Below are 12834 nucleotides of genomic sequence, written 5' to 3'. Positions count from 1 at the left end.
AAATAAAAGAGAGAAATAGGATAGAGAATGGCTGGGGTGGTCCAAGAAGGTCTCTTTAAAGGGATGACATTTTAGCTGAGACCCATAATATAAGAGCCAGCCGTATAGATGGGAGTATGCTATGGTGAATGATTAGCCAGTACGAAGCTCCTGAAGCAGACAGACTTGGGGTGTTCAAAGCATGAGAAGAAAACCAGATTGGGTTGGAGCACAGAAGGTGAAGAATGGCAGAGATGAGGCTGCAGAAGAGCAGAGACCTGATCACGGAGGACCTGGAGATCTAGCTAAGGAGCAAGGAGTCCCAGGAAGCAAAATGAGAGGTCACAGAAAGGCTCTGAGCAGGGGGTGATACGCTCTAGTTTGCATATTGAAAAGATTATCTGGGTGGGTGTCAGGTTAGGAAAAGGCATGGTGGATAAGCCCCATCTTCTGAGCTGGGTTCTGCTACCCCAGGGTGCTTCCAACAGACATTTAAGTGGGAGTCAGGAGCTACAGACAAGGGGCTGCGTCTGTAAGAAGCTTCTAGGCTTTTACACTTCCCTATGCTGTTTCTGTAACCCCATATTCTGTAAAATCCTATGCCTTGTGGATTTGTCTTTGGAGAATGGAGCAATAAGGTGGAGCCAAAGATAAGGAATCCAAAGGTGTAGAGTGGGAAGAGGCAGCAGGCCCAAGAGCCAAGGCCCCAGGGAAGCAGCAAAAAAATTGGAAGGAAACCCCAAAAACAGCAGGTCTGGACTTGAGAAGCAGAAAGGCTTATGAAGCAGAAAGAGAGAGAGAAAGGGAGTTTTACACCTCATTATACCCATTTACTTACATAGGCAGCCCCTTTATCACAATGCATTTCATAGCTCAGCTCTTTCAACAACATCTAATTACATTGCCTAATTACTATCTCTACATCACCTACCAACATTTAACTCACTCCTTCCTCGTTTCGGCAGAAGAACCCTACATGGACAATGGATTTTTTTTGGCAATAGGGAACCAACTCGAGGTATTTAAGATGTGATGATGAAAAGCAGGGTTGAGAAAGATTTTACCCCAGTAGGTTGTAGAAATTTCTGGATGCAGAGAGACCAGCTGGAGAGCAATCCGGTACAGCCATCCAGGCCCTATGAACTCATGACTTGGGCAGTTGTAAAAAGGAAACCAACCTGAATGCAAAGGGAAGACAGGTCTGAGAGTCTGTTCTTAATTTTCCTTTTGGTCTTTCTACCTGGATCTCAGATATTGCTCTGTGAATTTAAAGGGACATTTTGTGTGCGTGTGTCCAAGTTCATGAATGCTGTGCTCAGCATGTGCTATTACTCTGTGAAAGTTATGAAGTAATTCTTAAGGAAAGAAATAGGCCATACACTAACTGGGTGAACAAAAATAGGTCATGGCATGAAGACAGAAGGGCTGCTGGCCAAGTCTGGGGAGCCAGAAGGCAGCCATCTGCTAGGACACAGGGCAGTGCCCATCCTCACTGCTCGGTCCCTGCCATGAACCTGTGATAGGACAATTGTGCTGAACATGGCCACTGCTTCTTACCCCCTTGGGAAAGGAACATCCTTTTGTTGCTTAGCCACCTTAAAAGGTAGAATTCCATCTCAGTGTTCAAGTCTTGGCTCACTAGCTCTGTAATATTTGGTAAGTCACTTAATTTTTTTGAATCCCAGTTTTTTCACTTGTGAGAATAGGAGATGATAGTGCTTACCCAGGGTGTTTTGAGAGTTCAGTCACAGAATTAAGAGAATCAAGCACATAGGTGCTCGATTAATGTTCCTTTCCATATAGCAGTGTGGTGACATCATGGGATACCCCAGCTCTGCCACTCTGTAACCACCCAGAAAGCTTGCTGCTTGAGACAGCTCTGTAACACCTGCATGCCTCAGTTTCCCTACCAACAATATGGGAACAATCACAGTCTAACCCATATGATGGAGTTGTTAGGAGAAGTAAAGGAGTTCCACATGGGAAGTGCTGAGAGCAGGGCTGGCACACAGACACCCTGAAGGATTAGATTTTCTTCTTCTTCTTGTTCTCAGACTGCTGGACACACTTCACACCTGTGTTTCAAAGGATGAAATCACTTGACAATGTTCAGGTAGAAACAAGCCACGCAGTTCCCTTTGTGTTTGCACTTTTAGTACAGACGGGGTTTTGCCATGTTGGTCAGGCTGGTCTCGAACTCCTGACCTCAGGTGATCCACTTCCCTTGGCCTCCCAAAGTGCTGGGATTACAGACATGAGCCACCGCGCCTGGCCTCCATGTCTTTTTCATTAGGTGCCCAAACTAAGGCAAGCAGCCTCTATCTGAAATATGCGGATCTCATGACAGTTTCCCTAACCCTAATGACAGTTTCCAGAGAGAGGGTGGAAATTGGCAATAGCTCTTCAAAGCTTCTACTGGTCATGCTGCATATGTCACTTCTGCTTACATTTCATTGGCTGGAGCAAGTCATATGGTCAGGCATGACATCAGCAGGGCAACCTTGGGCAGTTAACAGTTAACAGTTGGCAGTTAACGGTCGGAGGGTAAAACACAATCATGGTGCCATAAAAGAGTGAAGGAGCCAGCATTACACACAGACAGCCCGCAGAAGGGCAGCAACGTTTTGGAGCTCCTTTTAGTTCTCTTTATTGATATATTTTAATTGAACCCAGATTTTTTTTTTTCCTGTCTAGCCCTTGGAGACAAGCTCTGCCAGAGCTCATATAGCAGAGAGAAGGTCTTGAGATTAGTGATACTCAGCATTTCTGACACTGGAGACCTGCATAAAAATTTAACAAACTGGGAAGCAGTTTTCATGACAACCCTTTTCATTGCATAGATGTTACCAAGAGTTTGGGGGTGTTTTTAAGAAAAGCCATTAGGCTGGAAGTCAGACACACCTGGATTTGAGATCTGCTCTGCTACTTCGTACTTGCATGGTTTTGAGGAATCATTTGGCCTCTTTTCAGGTTTTAGATCCTTCATCTGTAAAATGAGGATGGTTGTGAGAAAGGGAAATTGCTCTGTAAACAGTGAAGCACTATTCAAATGCTCAGGCTTTGTAAAAAATTGATGGAAAATGTCATAAGAAGTGGGCAGTTCTGGTTTTCTTCCATTGCTATAGGAAGCTGGCACACACAAGAAAATTTATTGACAGCAGCTGAGATGTGCTGAAGCTGGTAATTATCTTCAAGACAGGCTGAGTTTTGATTGTACGTAAGGGTGCCTGGTAGACCTATCAATCAGACATGTGCCTTGATGTAATGCTGACAGTCTATTTACACAGAGGCAGCTGTGATATTATAAAAGAATGAAAGGCATGCTGAAGGTCTAAGTTGTTGTAGGATGGTAAAAATCTGGTGTGAACATGAGCGAAAGAGTTTCTGAGTTTTCATTATGATCCAGCATTTTCGAGATGTATGAAAACTTAGCAATGATTGAATTCAACCCCTTCTCCGCATGGATAAGGAAACTGACACCCATTAATGTCTGAGTGGTTATTAATGCAGAGAGAAAAAGTCACTGTTACCTGTCTTTTATGAATGTGCTAACTCATTAATCTATAAACAACACTTCTTCTAATATTTAGCATTTAACAATTCTAAATATTTATTCACTATTTACACATAATCAGCAAAAGCACAAAACTTCGCATTAAATCTCCCCAGACATTTAAGCATTCATTACAAATTTGTAATCAAGCTCTTAGATAAACAAATAATTAAAACTATGAATCTAATAAATCAGATTTGTTGGCATGCTCTAAACACCTTAAGAAGTGACAATACATGCACAGAATGTCACTTTGATTACCGAAATTATTATACTATGGGGAAATGGCTTGCTGAGACCCTGAAGAGCCAGAGAGAAGATACTGCTCACACATGTGAAGGATACACACTCTGTTTTCTCCTCCTTCTGTATGAGAGAGGCTGCTGATGTTTTGTGACTCAAAAAGCACGAGGAGGTCTATGAGCATATTTTCAATTAAGCGCATGAGTTGTCGGCATAAATTCTTTCTGAAATGATGATACAATTCCATAGCAAAACCAGGTTATAGTATAGTGGAAATGAGCACCTTAGCTCTGTTAGTCTCCTACTCCAAGGACTGTATTTCTGAAGGGAGCACACTTGTTTTGGGAATTCTGGGAGCCAAGGGCTGGCTGCACTGTGAATGTGTTTTGCTGCTCCAGCTTCTTATGGCCCCAGATTTCTGATCATATTCTGCATCCTTGGCTAATTCTCTCAGGAATTTTACAGTGAAAAGGAGAACAAGAGTGAGAACACAAGAATAAGATCGAGAAAGGTCTCTTCTCACCAGTGCTATAATCCACCTGAAAAGCTGTAGCCACTTGCACTACTAAAACCAGTCATAAAAGTGCTAATACAGTACACTATGAATTTAAATTTGTGTCTTTATTCTCTTCATTCTAATTGTTACTGTTTAATGTTATAGCTTCCCAAGGTTATTAGTGTTATACCTTTCCAGTATCACAGTAATTTTTATAGGATATAATTGCTATACTTTCCCAGACAGAGTTGCTGAATTTACAAAAGCCCCCAAAGGAAAAAAAAAATAGGACTTCAGAACAGCTGAGTTTATAGGTTCAGGAGTTTTGACACAGAACTGGCCATTCCTGAGACTGTCCTTGCCTGTGTGGTTGAAGATGGACACAAGCACATCAGAATTCCAGCAGCAGGGTGGGAAGAGGAAGCGGAACGGAAGAAATGCCTTTTTCTTTGACAAGCGTGACCCAGAAGTTTCCTCTCTCTCTTCTGCTCATTTTTATCTGGGAACTTGGCCACACCCAGCAGCAAGGGAGGCTGGAAATAATGCTGCCCATGCCCAGACCAAAAATGGGGTGTCTTTTTAGTCTAAAAGGAGGGAGGAACTAGCACTGAGTGACATCTAACAGTGTCTGCCACTGTCCATGCTTTTGGCCACCAGATATTTGTGGGTCCTCCTCACAGACACATCTACCCTCTCTCTGAGGGAGACAAGGCCCAAACGCCTCGATTCCGTGCAAAGATCAGGAGCACCTGCAGGAAAAGCACTTGGGACCAGGAGGAGCTCCTGGGGAAGCTGGATCACTCTGTTACCCCCAAGCTCTCCCTTACCCCATACTTTACAGTGGTTCTGTATAGGAAAATTGCAATAACATTTCCCATTCTGAAAAAAGATAAGAAAACACGTATAAGTTACTCAGGTCCATATCAATGCTCAAATCTTGCTGAGCAGGAGCTAAAAAGTCTTTTTTCTGTGTTAGCAGGCGAATCTCTGGGTCAGCCCATCTGGCAACCCTGGTTGTACTTTCCAGGAGAGCCTCCCTTGGCTGACATGGTCCAGAAGATTCTCCCCTGTCCATCTGAAGCAGACATTTAGGCGATGGCCCTGGGAGGGGTGGGGAGGGGCTGCAGAGCTTTTACAGTTCCTTCCCTCAGGGGCATGGTTGGGGCCCCGGCAGCCTCCTGGCTCCAGGGCTTTGACAAGTCAGACTTAGAGTTTCCTGGGCGGTAAAATTCCCTAAGAAACCCACGTAGGCTTTAAGAATATTTGCTTCCGGTCCAGTTCATGCACAAATAACTAAAGACAAAATCTGGTTTGGCATGCTTTTAGCCTAAAAACTTTATTTACTGACGTCCACACTCTGCTTAGCCCCAGTGTCTCAATTTAAATGCAATTGTCCTGAGTCTATCCGAAGAAACAGGCTTGAGTGAGAGGCAACATCCTTGATTTGATCTTTGCTGCTGTCTGTTACTTGACAGAGAGCTCTGGATACCGGTGCTTGAGGAAGGCTTGAGGACAAAGTCTGAGCTTTTGCTAATTCTTTGGAGCTTCCTTGAGGACTCAAATGGTGTCATGAGTTCTCTCTCTCTGTCTCTGCATCTCTTGGCTGTGCTGCCCTCTGGGTCTCAGGCAGGCTTCATCAGTATACCTAGGCCTATAGAAGTCATTACCACATCTGATTTTCCAGGAAGACACACATAATCTCCTCTAGCATCCATATATAAAGGATTAGAAAAGTTCCCAATTGGCCCAGTTGACATCCGATACCCACCTGAATCAGTCATTAGGCCCAGGGGATGGAGTTCTTTGGCTAGCCTGGGACATCTGCCTATCACAGCATGGAGCGTCACGATAGGGGATCTGACTGGGACCACATAAAGTACATGAGAGGTGGCCCTCTTTTTCCTCCCACAAGAAATGGAGGGAGGTGCTGTCAGACAAAAGGGGAAGGTAGGCTTGGCAAGCAAAAATGAAAGGCATCCGAGACATCTGGCCACCAGCAGGGGCCACAGTGCTCGCGGGGTCTGGAAGGCTTAGTAAAGATGGGTGGAACTATGCAGTAGTAGTTAATAAGGTTTGCTAAAACCTGGGCCATCTCTCTGCAAGTGTCCTTATGTTAGTTCAGATGCCCAGAGCAGGCCAGGGTAGAGGCCACATGGAGACAAAGCAGCATTTCTTCTGCAGAACTCGGCTAAGTGTAGTCTGAGCCTGGTGCACCCCTGCCTCTGGTCCTGCCCCTGCTAGATAAAGCTCAGAACGAAACGTCTTTCTTCTCCCACTCCTCTTTCTCTTTGCCTTCTCTCCAAAAGAACCTCCCACCGGCATCCTTAGCCTGATCTGGCCCCTCCACTGGCCTCTGAGTGTGGAGTGAGACAGAGCTGAAATGGAGAAGCCGGGCTTGGCTGGAAGCGAGGAGGGTGGAAGTGAAGTCCTTCACTGCTGGTGGGAGGTAGGTGAGGGCAGAGGCCAGTCACCTCCTACACCAGCCTCACTGGCCAAGTTGGTCAGCGCGGAATGGAGTCTCAGCCTGTCTTCTTTACCTTCACCACCTTTGTGAGTGTGTGGGCCCACAGAGCAACTAGGGAAATCTAACCTAACAGCAGGACTCTTCTACTCGTAGGTGTGTCCTGGCCTGCAGCCCCGTCCTCCTTGTCCACAGGCCTTCCATTCCCCCACCACGATCCTGCCTCAAAGTCCCAACTCGCTCTCCTTCACCCACGAATCCATCCCTAGAACTTTCTGAGCATGGGCGCTGTGCCCACAAGGCTGCTTGTCCCCACATGTTTGAGAAGCTGCCAGGATGACGAAGCATTCAGGCAACATTTGTTCCTTTGAAATTGTGCCCCTCCATCCCAGCGTCCTTCCTGTGCCCCCACCTTCCCTGAGTTCCTGGAGCAACGGCTTCCTGATGCTTCCGTCTCATTGTCCCACTCTGGCTGCAGGGTGATGGAGTAGCAAGTGGAGTGGCCCTGAGGGATGGTTTCCTGCCCCTGATGCTTCTCCCTTAGCAGCAGCTGCAGGCAGCACTTCCTGGAGCACAAGGGCCTCAAGCTCAGTCTTTTCTAGTGCAGACATTGCTGGAAATTTCCCTCTCAGCTACCTGATGCTGCCCACTCACTCATACCACCCTCAGGGGAAATGAAAGTGTGTCTGTAAATCAGGAGAAACTCAAGAGAGTTCTGAAAGCCTCTTGATGATCTAGAAGGGTTGATAAGCTCATGTCAGGTGGCCAGTGGGTTGGGAACTTGCCATTCCTTGTTGTTTCTGGAGTCAGAAGCCCTGTTTGAGCCATTGGTGGGGAGGCTGGGACCTGCTCCGTTATCCACCACTTCACTGTGGTTGATTGTATTTTCCAGTGTTGGCCACAACAGTATGTCCCCTCCTGCATAGCTTCCTGAACTGTGACCTTGCCACTCTTCCATCACGAGGTGGTGTCTGTTTCACCACCCCCTGAAGCTGGGCAGGCCCTGGGATTGCTGGGCAGGGCCTGGAAGTGATGCTGTGCTACTCCCAGGCAGAGCCTTTCATGGGCCCGGTGGCTTTGCTTTCTGCCTCTTGGAAGCCGGCTACAATGAAGGAAGTTTGTCTATATCCTGAGACCACTGTGCTGTGAGCAGCCCGTGAACCCACCGGAGAGGTCTTGCAGGAGGAAATGGCCCATGGAGAGAGAGAGAAGCCAAGGATCACAAGGCACCAGACCCAGAACTTTTAATATTACAGAATTTTAACAATTTCTCTGATTCTATACTGTATCTCTCCTATGCTTAAAGTCTAGAATCCCAATGGCATTCATTAACATAATCACTGATCTTACAATGTATATACAATAAATTTATATACGATAAATAAGATCACTGATCTTACTATATATCTTATGATATATAAATACTGTAATTCTCACAACAGATAAATATATATTTTACATATTCAAATATTATTATTTGAAATGTCAACTATTACTATCTGAAATATTATTATTATAAAAGAACACTGCTTTATGACTATACAGTCAAAATACTGAGTCTTAACGTGTTTTGAAATGATTCTTTTCCCTGCATGATTATATCAACTTAATGTCTAGTTAGGTTCATTTGTTTCCATGGTTTTCAGGTTTTAGAGATTGTTTCTTTTTAAAAATGTAAAACATGTACGTTGTTCCAAAGTCAAAATATGTCCCCAGGTAATTTGATTTGAGTTTAATTTTGTTTTTCAGCCATGTAAAACATATTGAATAGCTGACATTGTCCAAAAAATTTGCCATTCCATCTCTCCATCCTGTTCCCTCCAATCCTCTATAATAATCATTTCCTTTAGTTTTGGGATTTATCCTTCCATTGTTTCTTTTCAAAAATATAAGCCAATATGCATTTACATGTTTATATGTCTATTATATTACCCTCTTTCTTATGAAAAGGCTTGCACACTATGAACACTAGTGTGTATGCCTAAGAGCTAGGGTTTCTATCTATCTGTATTAATTGAAGTATCCGAACGGCTACTATATGCAAAGCTGGGTGGTAGGCACTAAGAGTCAAGTCTTCAATGGAGAAGAAACACTTATACACCAGGTCATTTCTATGACTCAATGTCAGATTTTCAAGGTTTCAAATCCTATGGCTGATTTCTCCCATGTGATTGGGGGCTACCCTAAATCTGACCTGTGATGAAGCTCTTGTTTCTGGGGATAAATGTGCCGAGAAGTCTTTCATGTATCCACAAATGAGGATGTTCTTGATTAAAGAAATGGCTGAGGTGAGGCAATTTGCTTGAGACCACAGAAAGTTCCTTTAGAGAATGTTCCTTGACTTGCCTGGGATGTGTTCCTAAAGATGCTTCAGGTAAAGATTAAGCAAGTGTAGAAATGGAGTGGAGTGACCTAGACCTAGACCCTGCCCTTGCACTTTGTATTAGCTACTGAATTCCATTAAATGAGTTGTTAAATTTTTTAGTCATTTTTAGGCATGTGACCTCTGTATTTCCTATCAAAATATCTATGGGTCAATTTTACATATAAATTTTTACATATAAATATAAATTTATTTTTACATATAAATGTGTTACTTTTTATAAAGATTTTCAAACATAAAAGTAAAGAATGCAAAGAACTATGTAATCATTGCCCAGTTTCAACAACCATCAACATGTTGCCATACTTGTTTCATCTATCCCAACTTTTGTTTCTCTGAAGTATTTTAAGGCAAATTCTATGTATTAGATCATTTCTATCTTAAATACTATCGGGGAACCTGCCCCGATAGTCACGTAAGTTCTTTTCTATTTTCCCTAAGCGTTGGCCGGTTTGAGAAATAAAGGGACAGAGTACAAAAGAGAGAAATTTTAAAGCTGGGCATCCGGGGGAGATATCACATGTCGGTAAGTTCCGTGATGCCCCACAAGCTGCAAAACCAGCAAGTTTTTTTTTTTTTCCCACTATTTCTTTGAATTTTATTGAGATTTGTTTCAATACATGATTTAGGGGAGGATTCTTTAGAAGACCATTAAAACCAAGTTTATTAATTGTGTTGTTCAAATCTTCTAAGTTTTTAGTAACACTGTGTCTACTCGACACGTGTGTTGAAATTTCTCAAATACATGGTGGGTTTCACAATTTCTCCTTGTAGTTTATGTTTTTTGTTTTATTAGGTGCATGCAAGTTTAGAATTGTTATGGCTGTCTGGAAAATGCAGCTGATTTGTAACTGATCCTCTTAAACCCTGGTCACGCTTTCTCTGTGCTGAAGACTCCCACTTCCTTTTGGTTTCCCCAGCATCCCAGCCATATCTCTGTATCTTTTCCCATCCTTCTATGTTAAACTTTTTTATGTCCTTATGTATTAGATGTGTCTCTTTTTGAAAGTATATAGCTAGTTTTTTTTTATGTTGTTGTTTTTGTTGTTGTTTTTGTTGTTGTTGTTGTTGTTTTGAGACATGGTCTCACTCTGTTGCCCAGGCTGGAGTGCAGTGGTGCAATATTGGCTTACTGCAACCTCCGCCTCCTGGGTTCAAGACATTCTCATGCCTCAGCCTCCCAAGTACCTGAGACTACAGGTGTGCACCTACACATTTGATTAGTTTTTGTATTTTTTTTGGTGGTGACGGAGATTCACCATGTTGGCCAGGCTGGTCTCGAACTCCTGACCTTGAATGATCCGCCTACCTTGGCCTCCCAAAGTCCTGGGATTAGAGGTGTGATCCCACCCTGCCCAGCCAATTTTTGTTTAAGAGTCAGGGCCTCACTCTGCTGCCCAAGCTAGAGTGCAGTGGTGCACTCATAGCTCACTATAACCTGGAACTTCTAGGCTCAAGTGATCCTCCTGCCTCCCACAGTCCGAAAACCAGCAAGTTTTTATTAGGGACTTTCAAAAGGGGAGGGAGTGTATGAATAGGGTGTGGGTCACAAAGATCACGTACTTCACAAGGTAATAGAATATCACAAGGCAAATGGAGGCAGGGCGAGATCACAGGACCACAGGACCGGGGCAAAATTCAAATTGCTAATGAAGTTTCGGGCACCATTGTCATTGATAACATCTTATCAGGAGACAGGGTTTTGAGAGCAACCAGTCTGACCAAAATTTATTAGGCAGGAATTTCCTCTTCCTAATAAGCCTGGGAGTGCTATGGGAGACTAGGGTTTATTTCATCCCTACAGTTTCGACCATAGAAGATGGCCACACCCAAGGGGGCCAGCTCAGAGACCCACCCTCAGGGGTGTATTCTCTTTCCCAGGGATGTTCCTTGCTGAGAAAAAGAATTCAGTGATATTTCTCCCATTTGCTTTTGAAAGAAGAGAAATATGGCTCTGTTCCACCCAGCTCACCAGTGGTCAGAGTTTAAGGTTATCTCTCTTATTCCCTGAACATTGCTTTTATCCTGTTCTTTTTTCAAGGTGCCCAGATTTCATATTGTTCAAACACACATGCTCTACAATTTGTGCAGTTAACACAATTATCACAGGGTCCTAAGGCAATATACATCCTCCTCGGCTTACGAGATAACAGGATTAAGAGATTAAAGAGAGGCATAGGAAATCACAAGGGTATTGATTGGGGAAGTGATAAGTGTCCATGAAATCTTCACAATTTGTGTTTAGAGATTGCAGTAAAGACAGGCATAAGAAATTATAAAAGTATTAATTTGGGGAACTAATAAATGTCCATGAAATCTTCACAATCCACGTTCTTCTGCCATGGCTTCAGCCGGTCCCTCCGTTTGGGGTCCCTGACTTCCTGCAACAAAATACATCTTCTAAAAAAAGTAGGTGGTGAGGGGTAAGAAGGGGTATTTTCTTATATAACTGCAAGGTCAGTATCTCAACGATAAAAATAGCATTAATTTTTTATTATCATCCAATATCCAGTCTAATTTTAGAATTTTCTATCTAAAAAAAAAAAATCCAAAAGCCCCCAAAACCTGTTTTTGCCATTAGTTTAAATCAAGGTCTAAACAAAGCCACTCATTGTATATGGGGAGCCTACCATAGGGCATGAACTGACAAAAAGTGAACCCAAAGTAGCTTTTTCACCAAAAGCTGAAAACAGACTGTCAAGGACAAGAAGCACCAGGCTAACCCAAGGATGGTTTGATCTTCAGAGCTGGAGGGTTGTTGAAGGCACCTCAGACTTTTCTTCTCTAAGTTCACATTCTCAATTATTTCCATTGTTTCTCTTATGACACAATTTTTCTCTTCCTTCCCATTCTCCTCTTCTTAACATGCTCCAGCTGGTGAATGCCTCAGACATACTACAAGGAGTTGCTATCTTCAGTTATCAGAGCTTGGATCAGCACTGGTGTTTCTATTTTAGGATAAAGTGAGCTAATACCTTTATAGGCAGGTGGGTTGGTCTTGAGCTCAGTGTTAGTTTTAAATGCAGATCTGGGACATCAACTCAGAGCTTTGCCTAATTCTCATTTTCCAGATATAAGCAAGCCCTTCTGGTTCTAACCGTCCTTTTGTTCCTACTAAAATCTTGTTTTACCACTTAGTCATTTGCAAGTATCCAGGGGTCCATCCGGCAGAGCATGGTTAAGAGTGTGGGTCCTGGAGTCTTCAAAGCATGGCTTCATGGTTAGATTGCACAGACTTTGCAGTCAATCTTCCCAAGTTCAAATTCCAGGTCTGCCAACTACGAGCTGGGAGACTTGGGCAAATTATTGATCTCTGTTTCTCCATTTGTTTATCCATATAATGGGAGTGGCAATAATACCTACCTCATTCGGTTGTTGTGAGGACTAAATAAACAGAGGCAAAGTCTGTAAAATGTGCTTGATGCAGAATACGTGTTTGCTATTTTTATCATTCCACCTCCACCACTGAGATGCTGTGAGACCTTAAGCAAGTCATCTAACTAGAATATGTTTCCAGTTCTTTATTTCTAGTTTGGGGATTACATGGAAACTACTAAGGAATCTTGCAAAGATTAAAATAGATAATTCACTAAAAGCTGAAAAAGGTGTCTACTACACAATACACACTGAATAAGTATTAGCTATTATTAATTTGGCACTTTGTACTTTGTACAAATCCCAAGCCAAAAGTCAGGTGTGCCAGAAATACTGGCATCTCT

General features: G+C 43.2%; 1 protein-coding gene across 1 annotated transcript in view; it reads right to left on the bottom strand.

Moving 5' to 3' along the window:
- ZNF572 (zinc finger protein 572) overlaps nucleotides 1-11945 on the bottom strand; it is a 48728-nt gene extending 36783 nt beyond the window's left edge. The window contains exon 1 of the mRNA XM_055116943.2: nucleotides 1537-11945. Coding sequence (XP_054972918.2) covers nucleotides 1537-1594 — 58 coding nt within the window. The 5' untranslated portion in view covers nucleotides 1595-11945. The remainder of the gene's footprint in view (nucleotides 1-1536) is intronic.
- Between the last annotated feature and the right edge of the window lie 889 nt (nucleotides 11946-12834).

The sequence above is a fragment of the Pan paniscus genome, chromosome 7 (assembly GCF_029289425.2).
Source record: "Pan paniscus chromosome 7, NHGRI_mPanPan1-v2.0_pri, whole genome shotgun sequence".
Classification (NCBI taxonomy): domain Eukaryota; kingdom Metazoa; phylum Chordata; class Mammalia; order Primates; family Hominidae; genus Pan; species Pan paniscus.
This window is presented reverse-complemented; position numbering and strand designations above follow the sequence as displayed.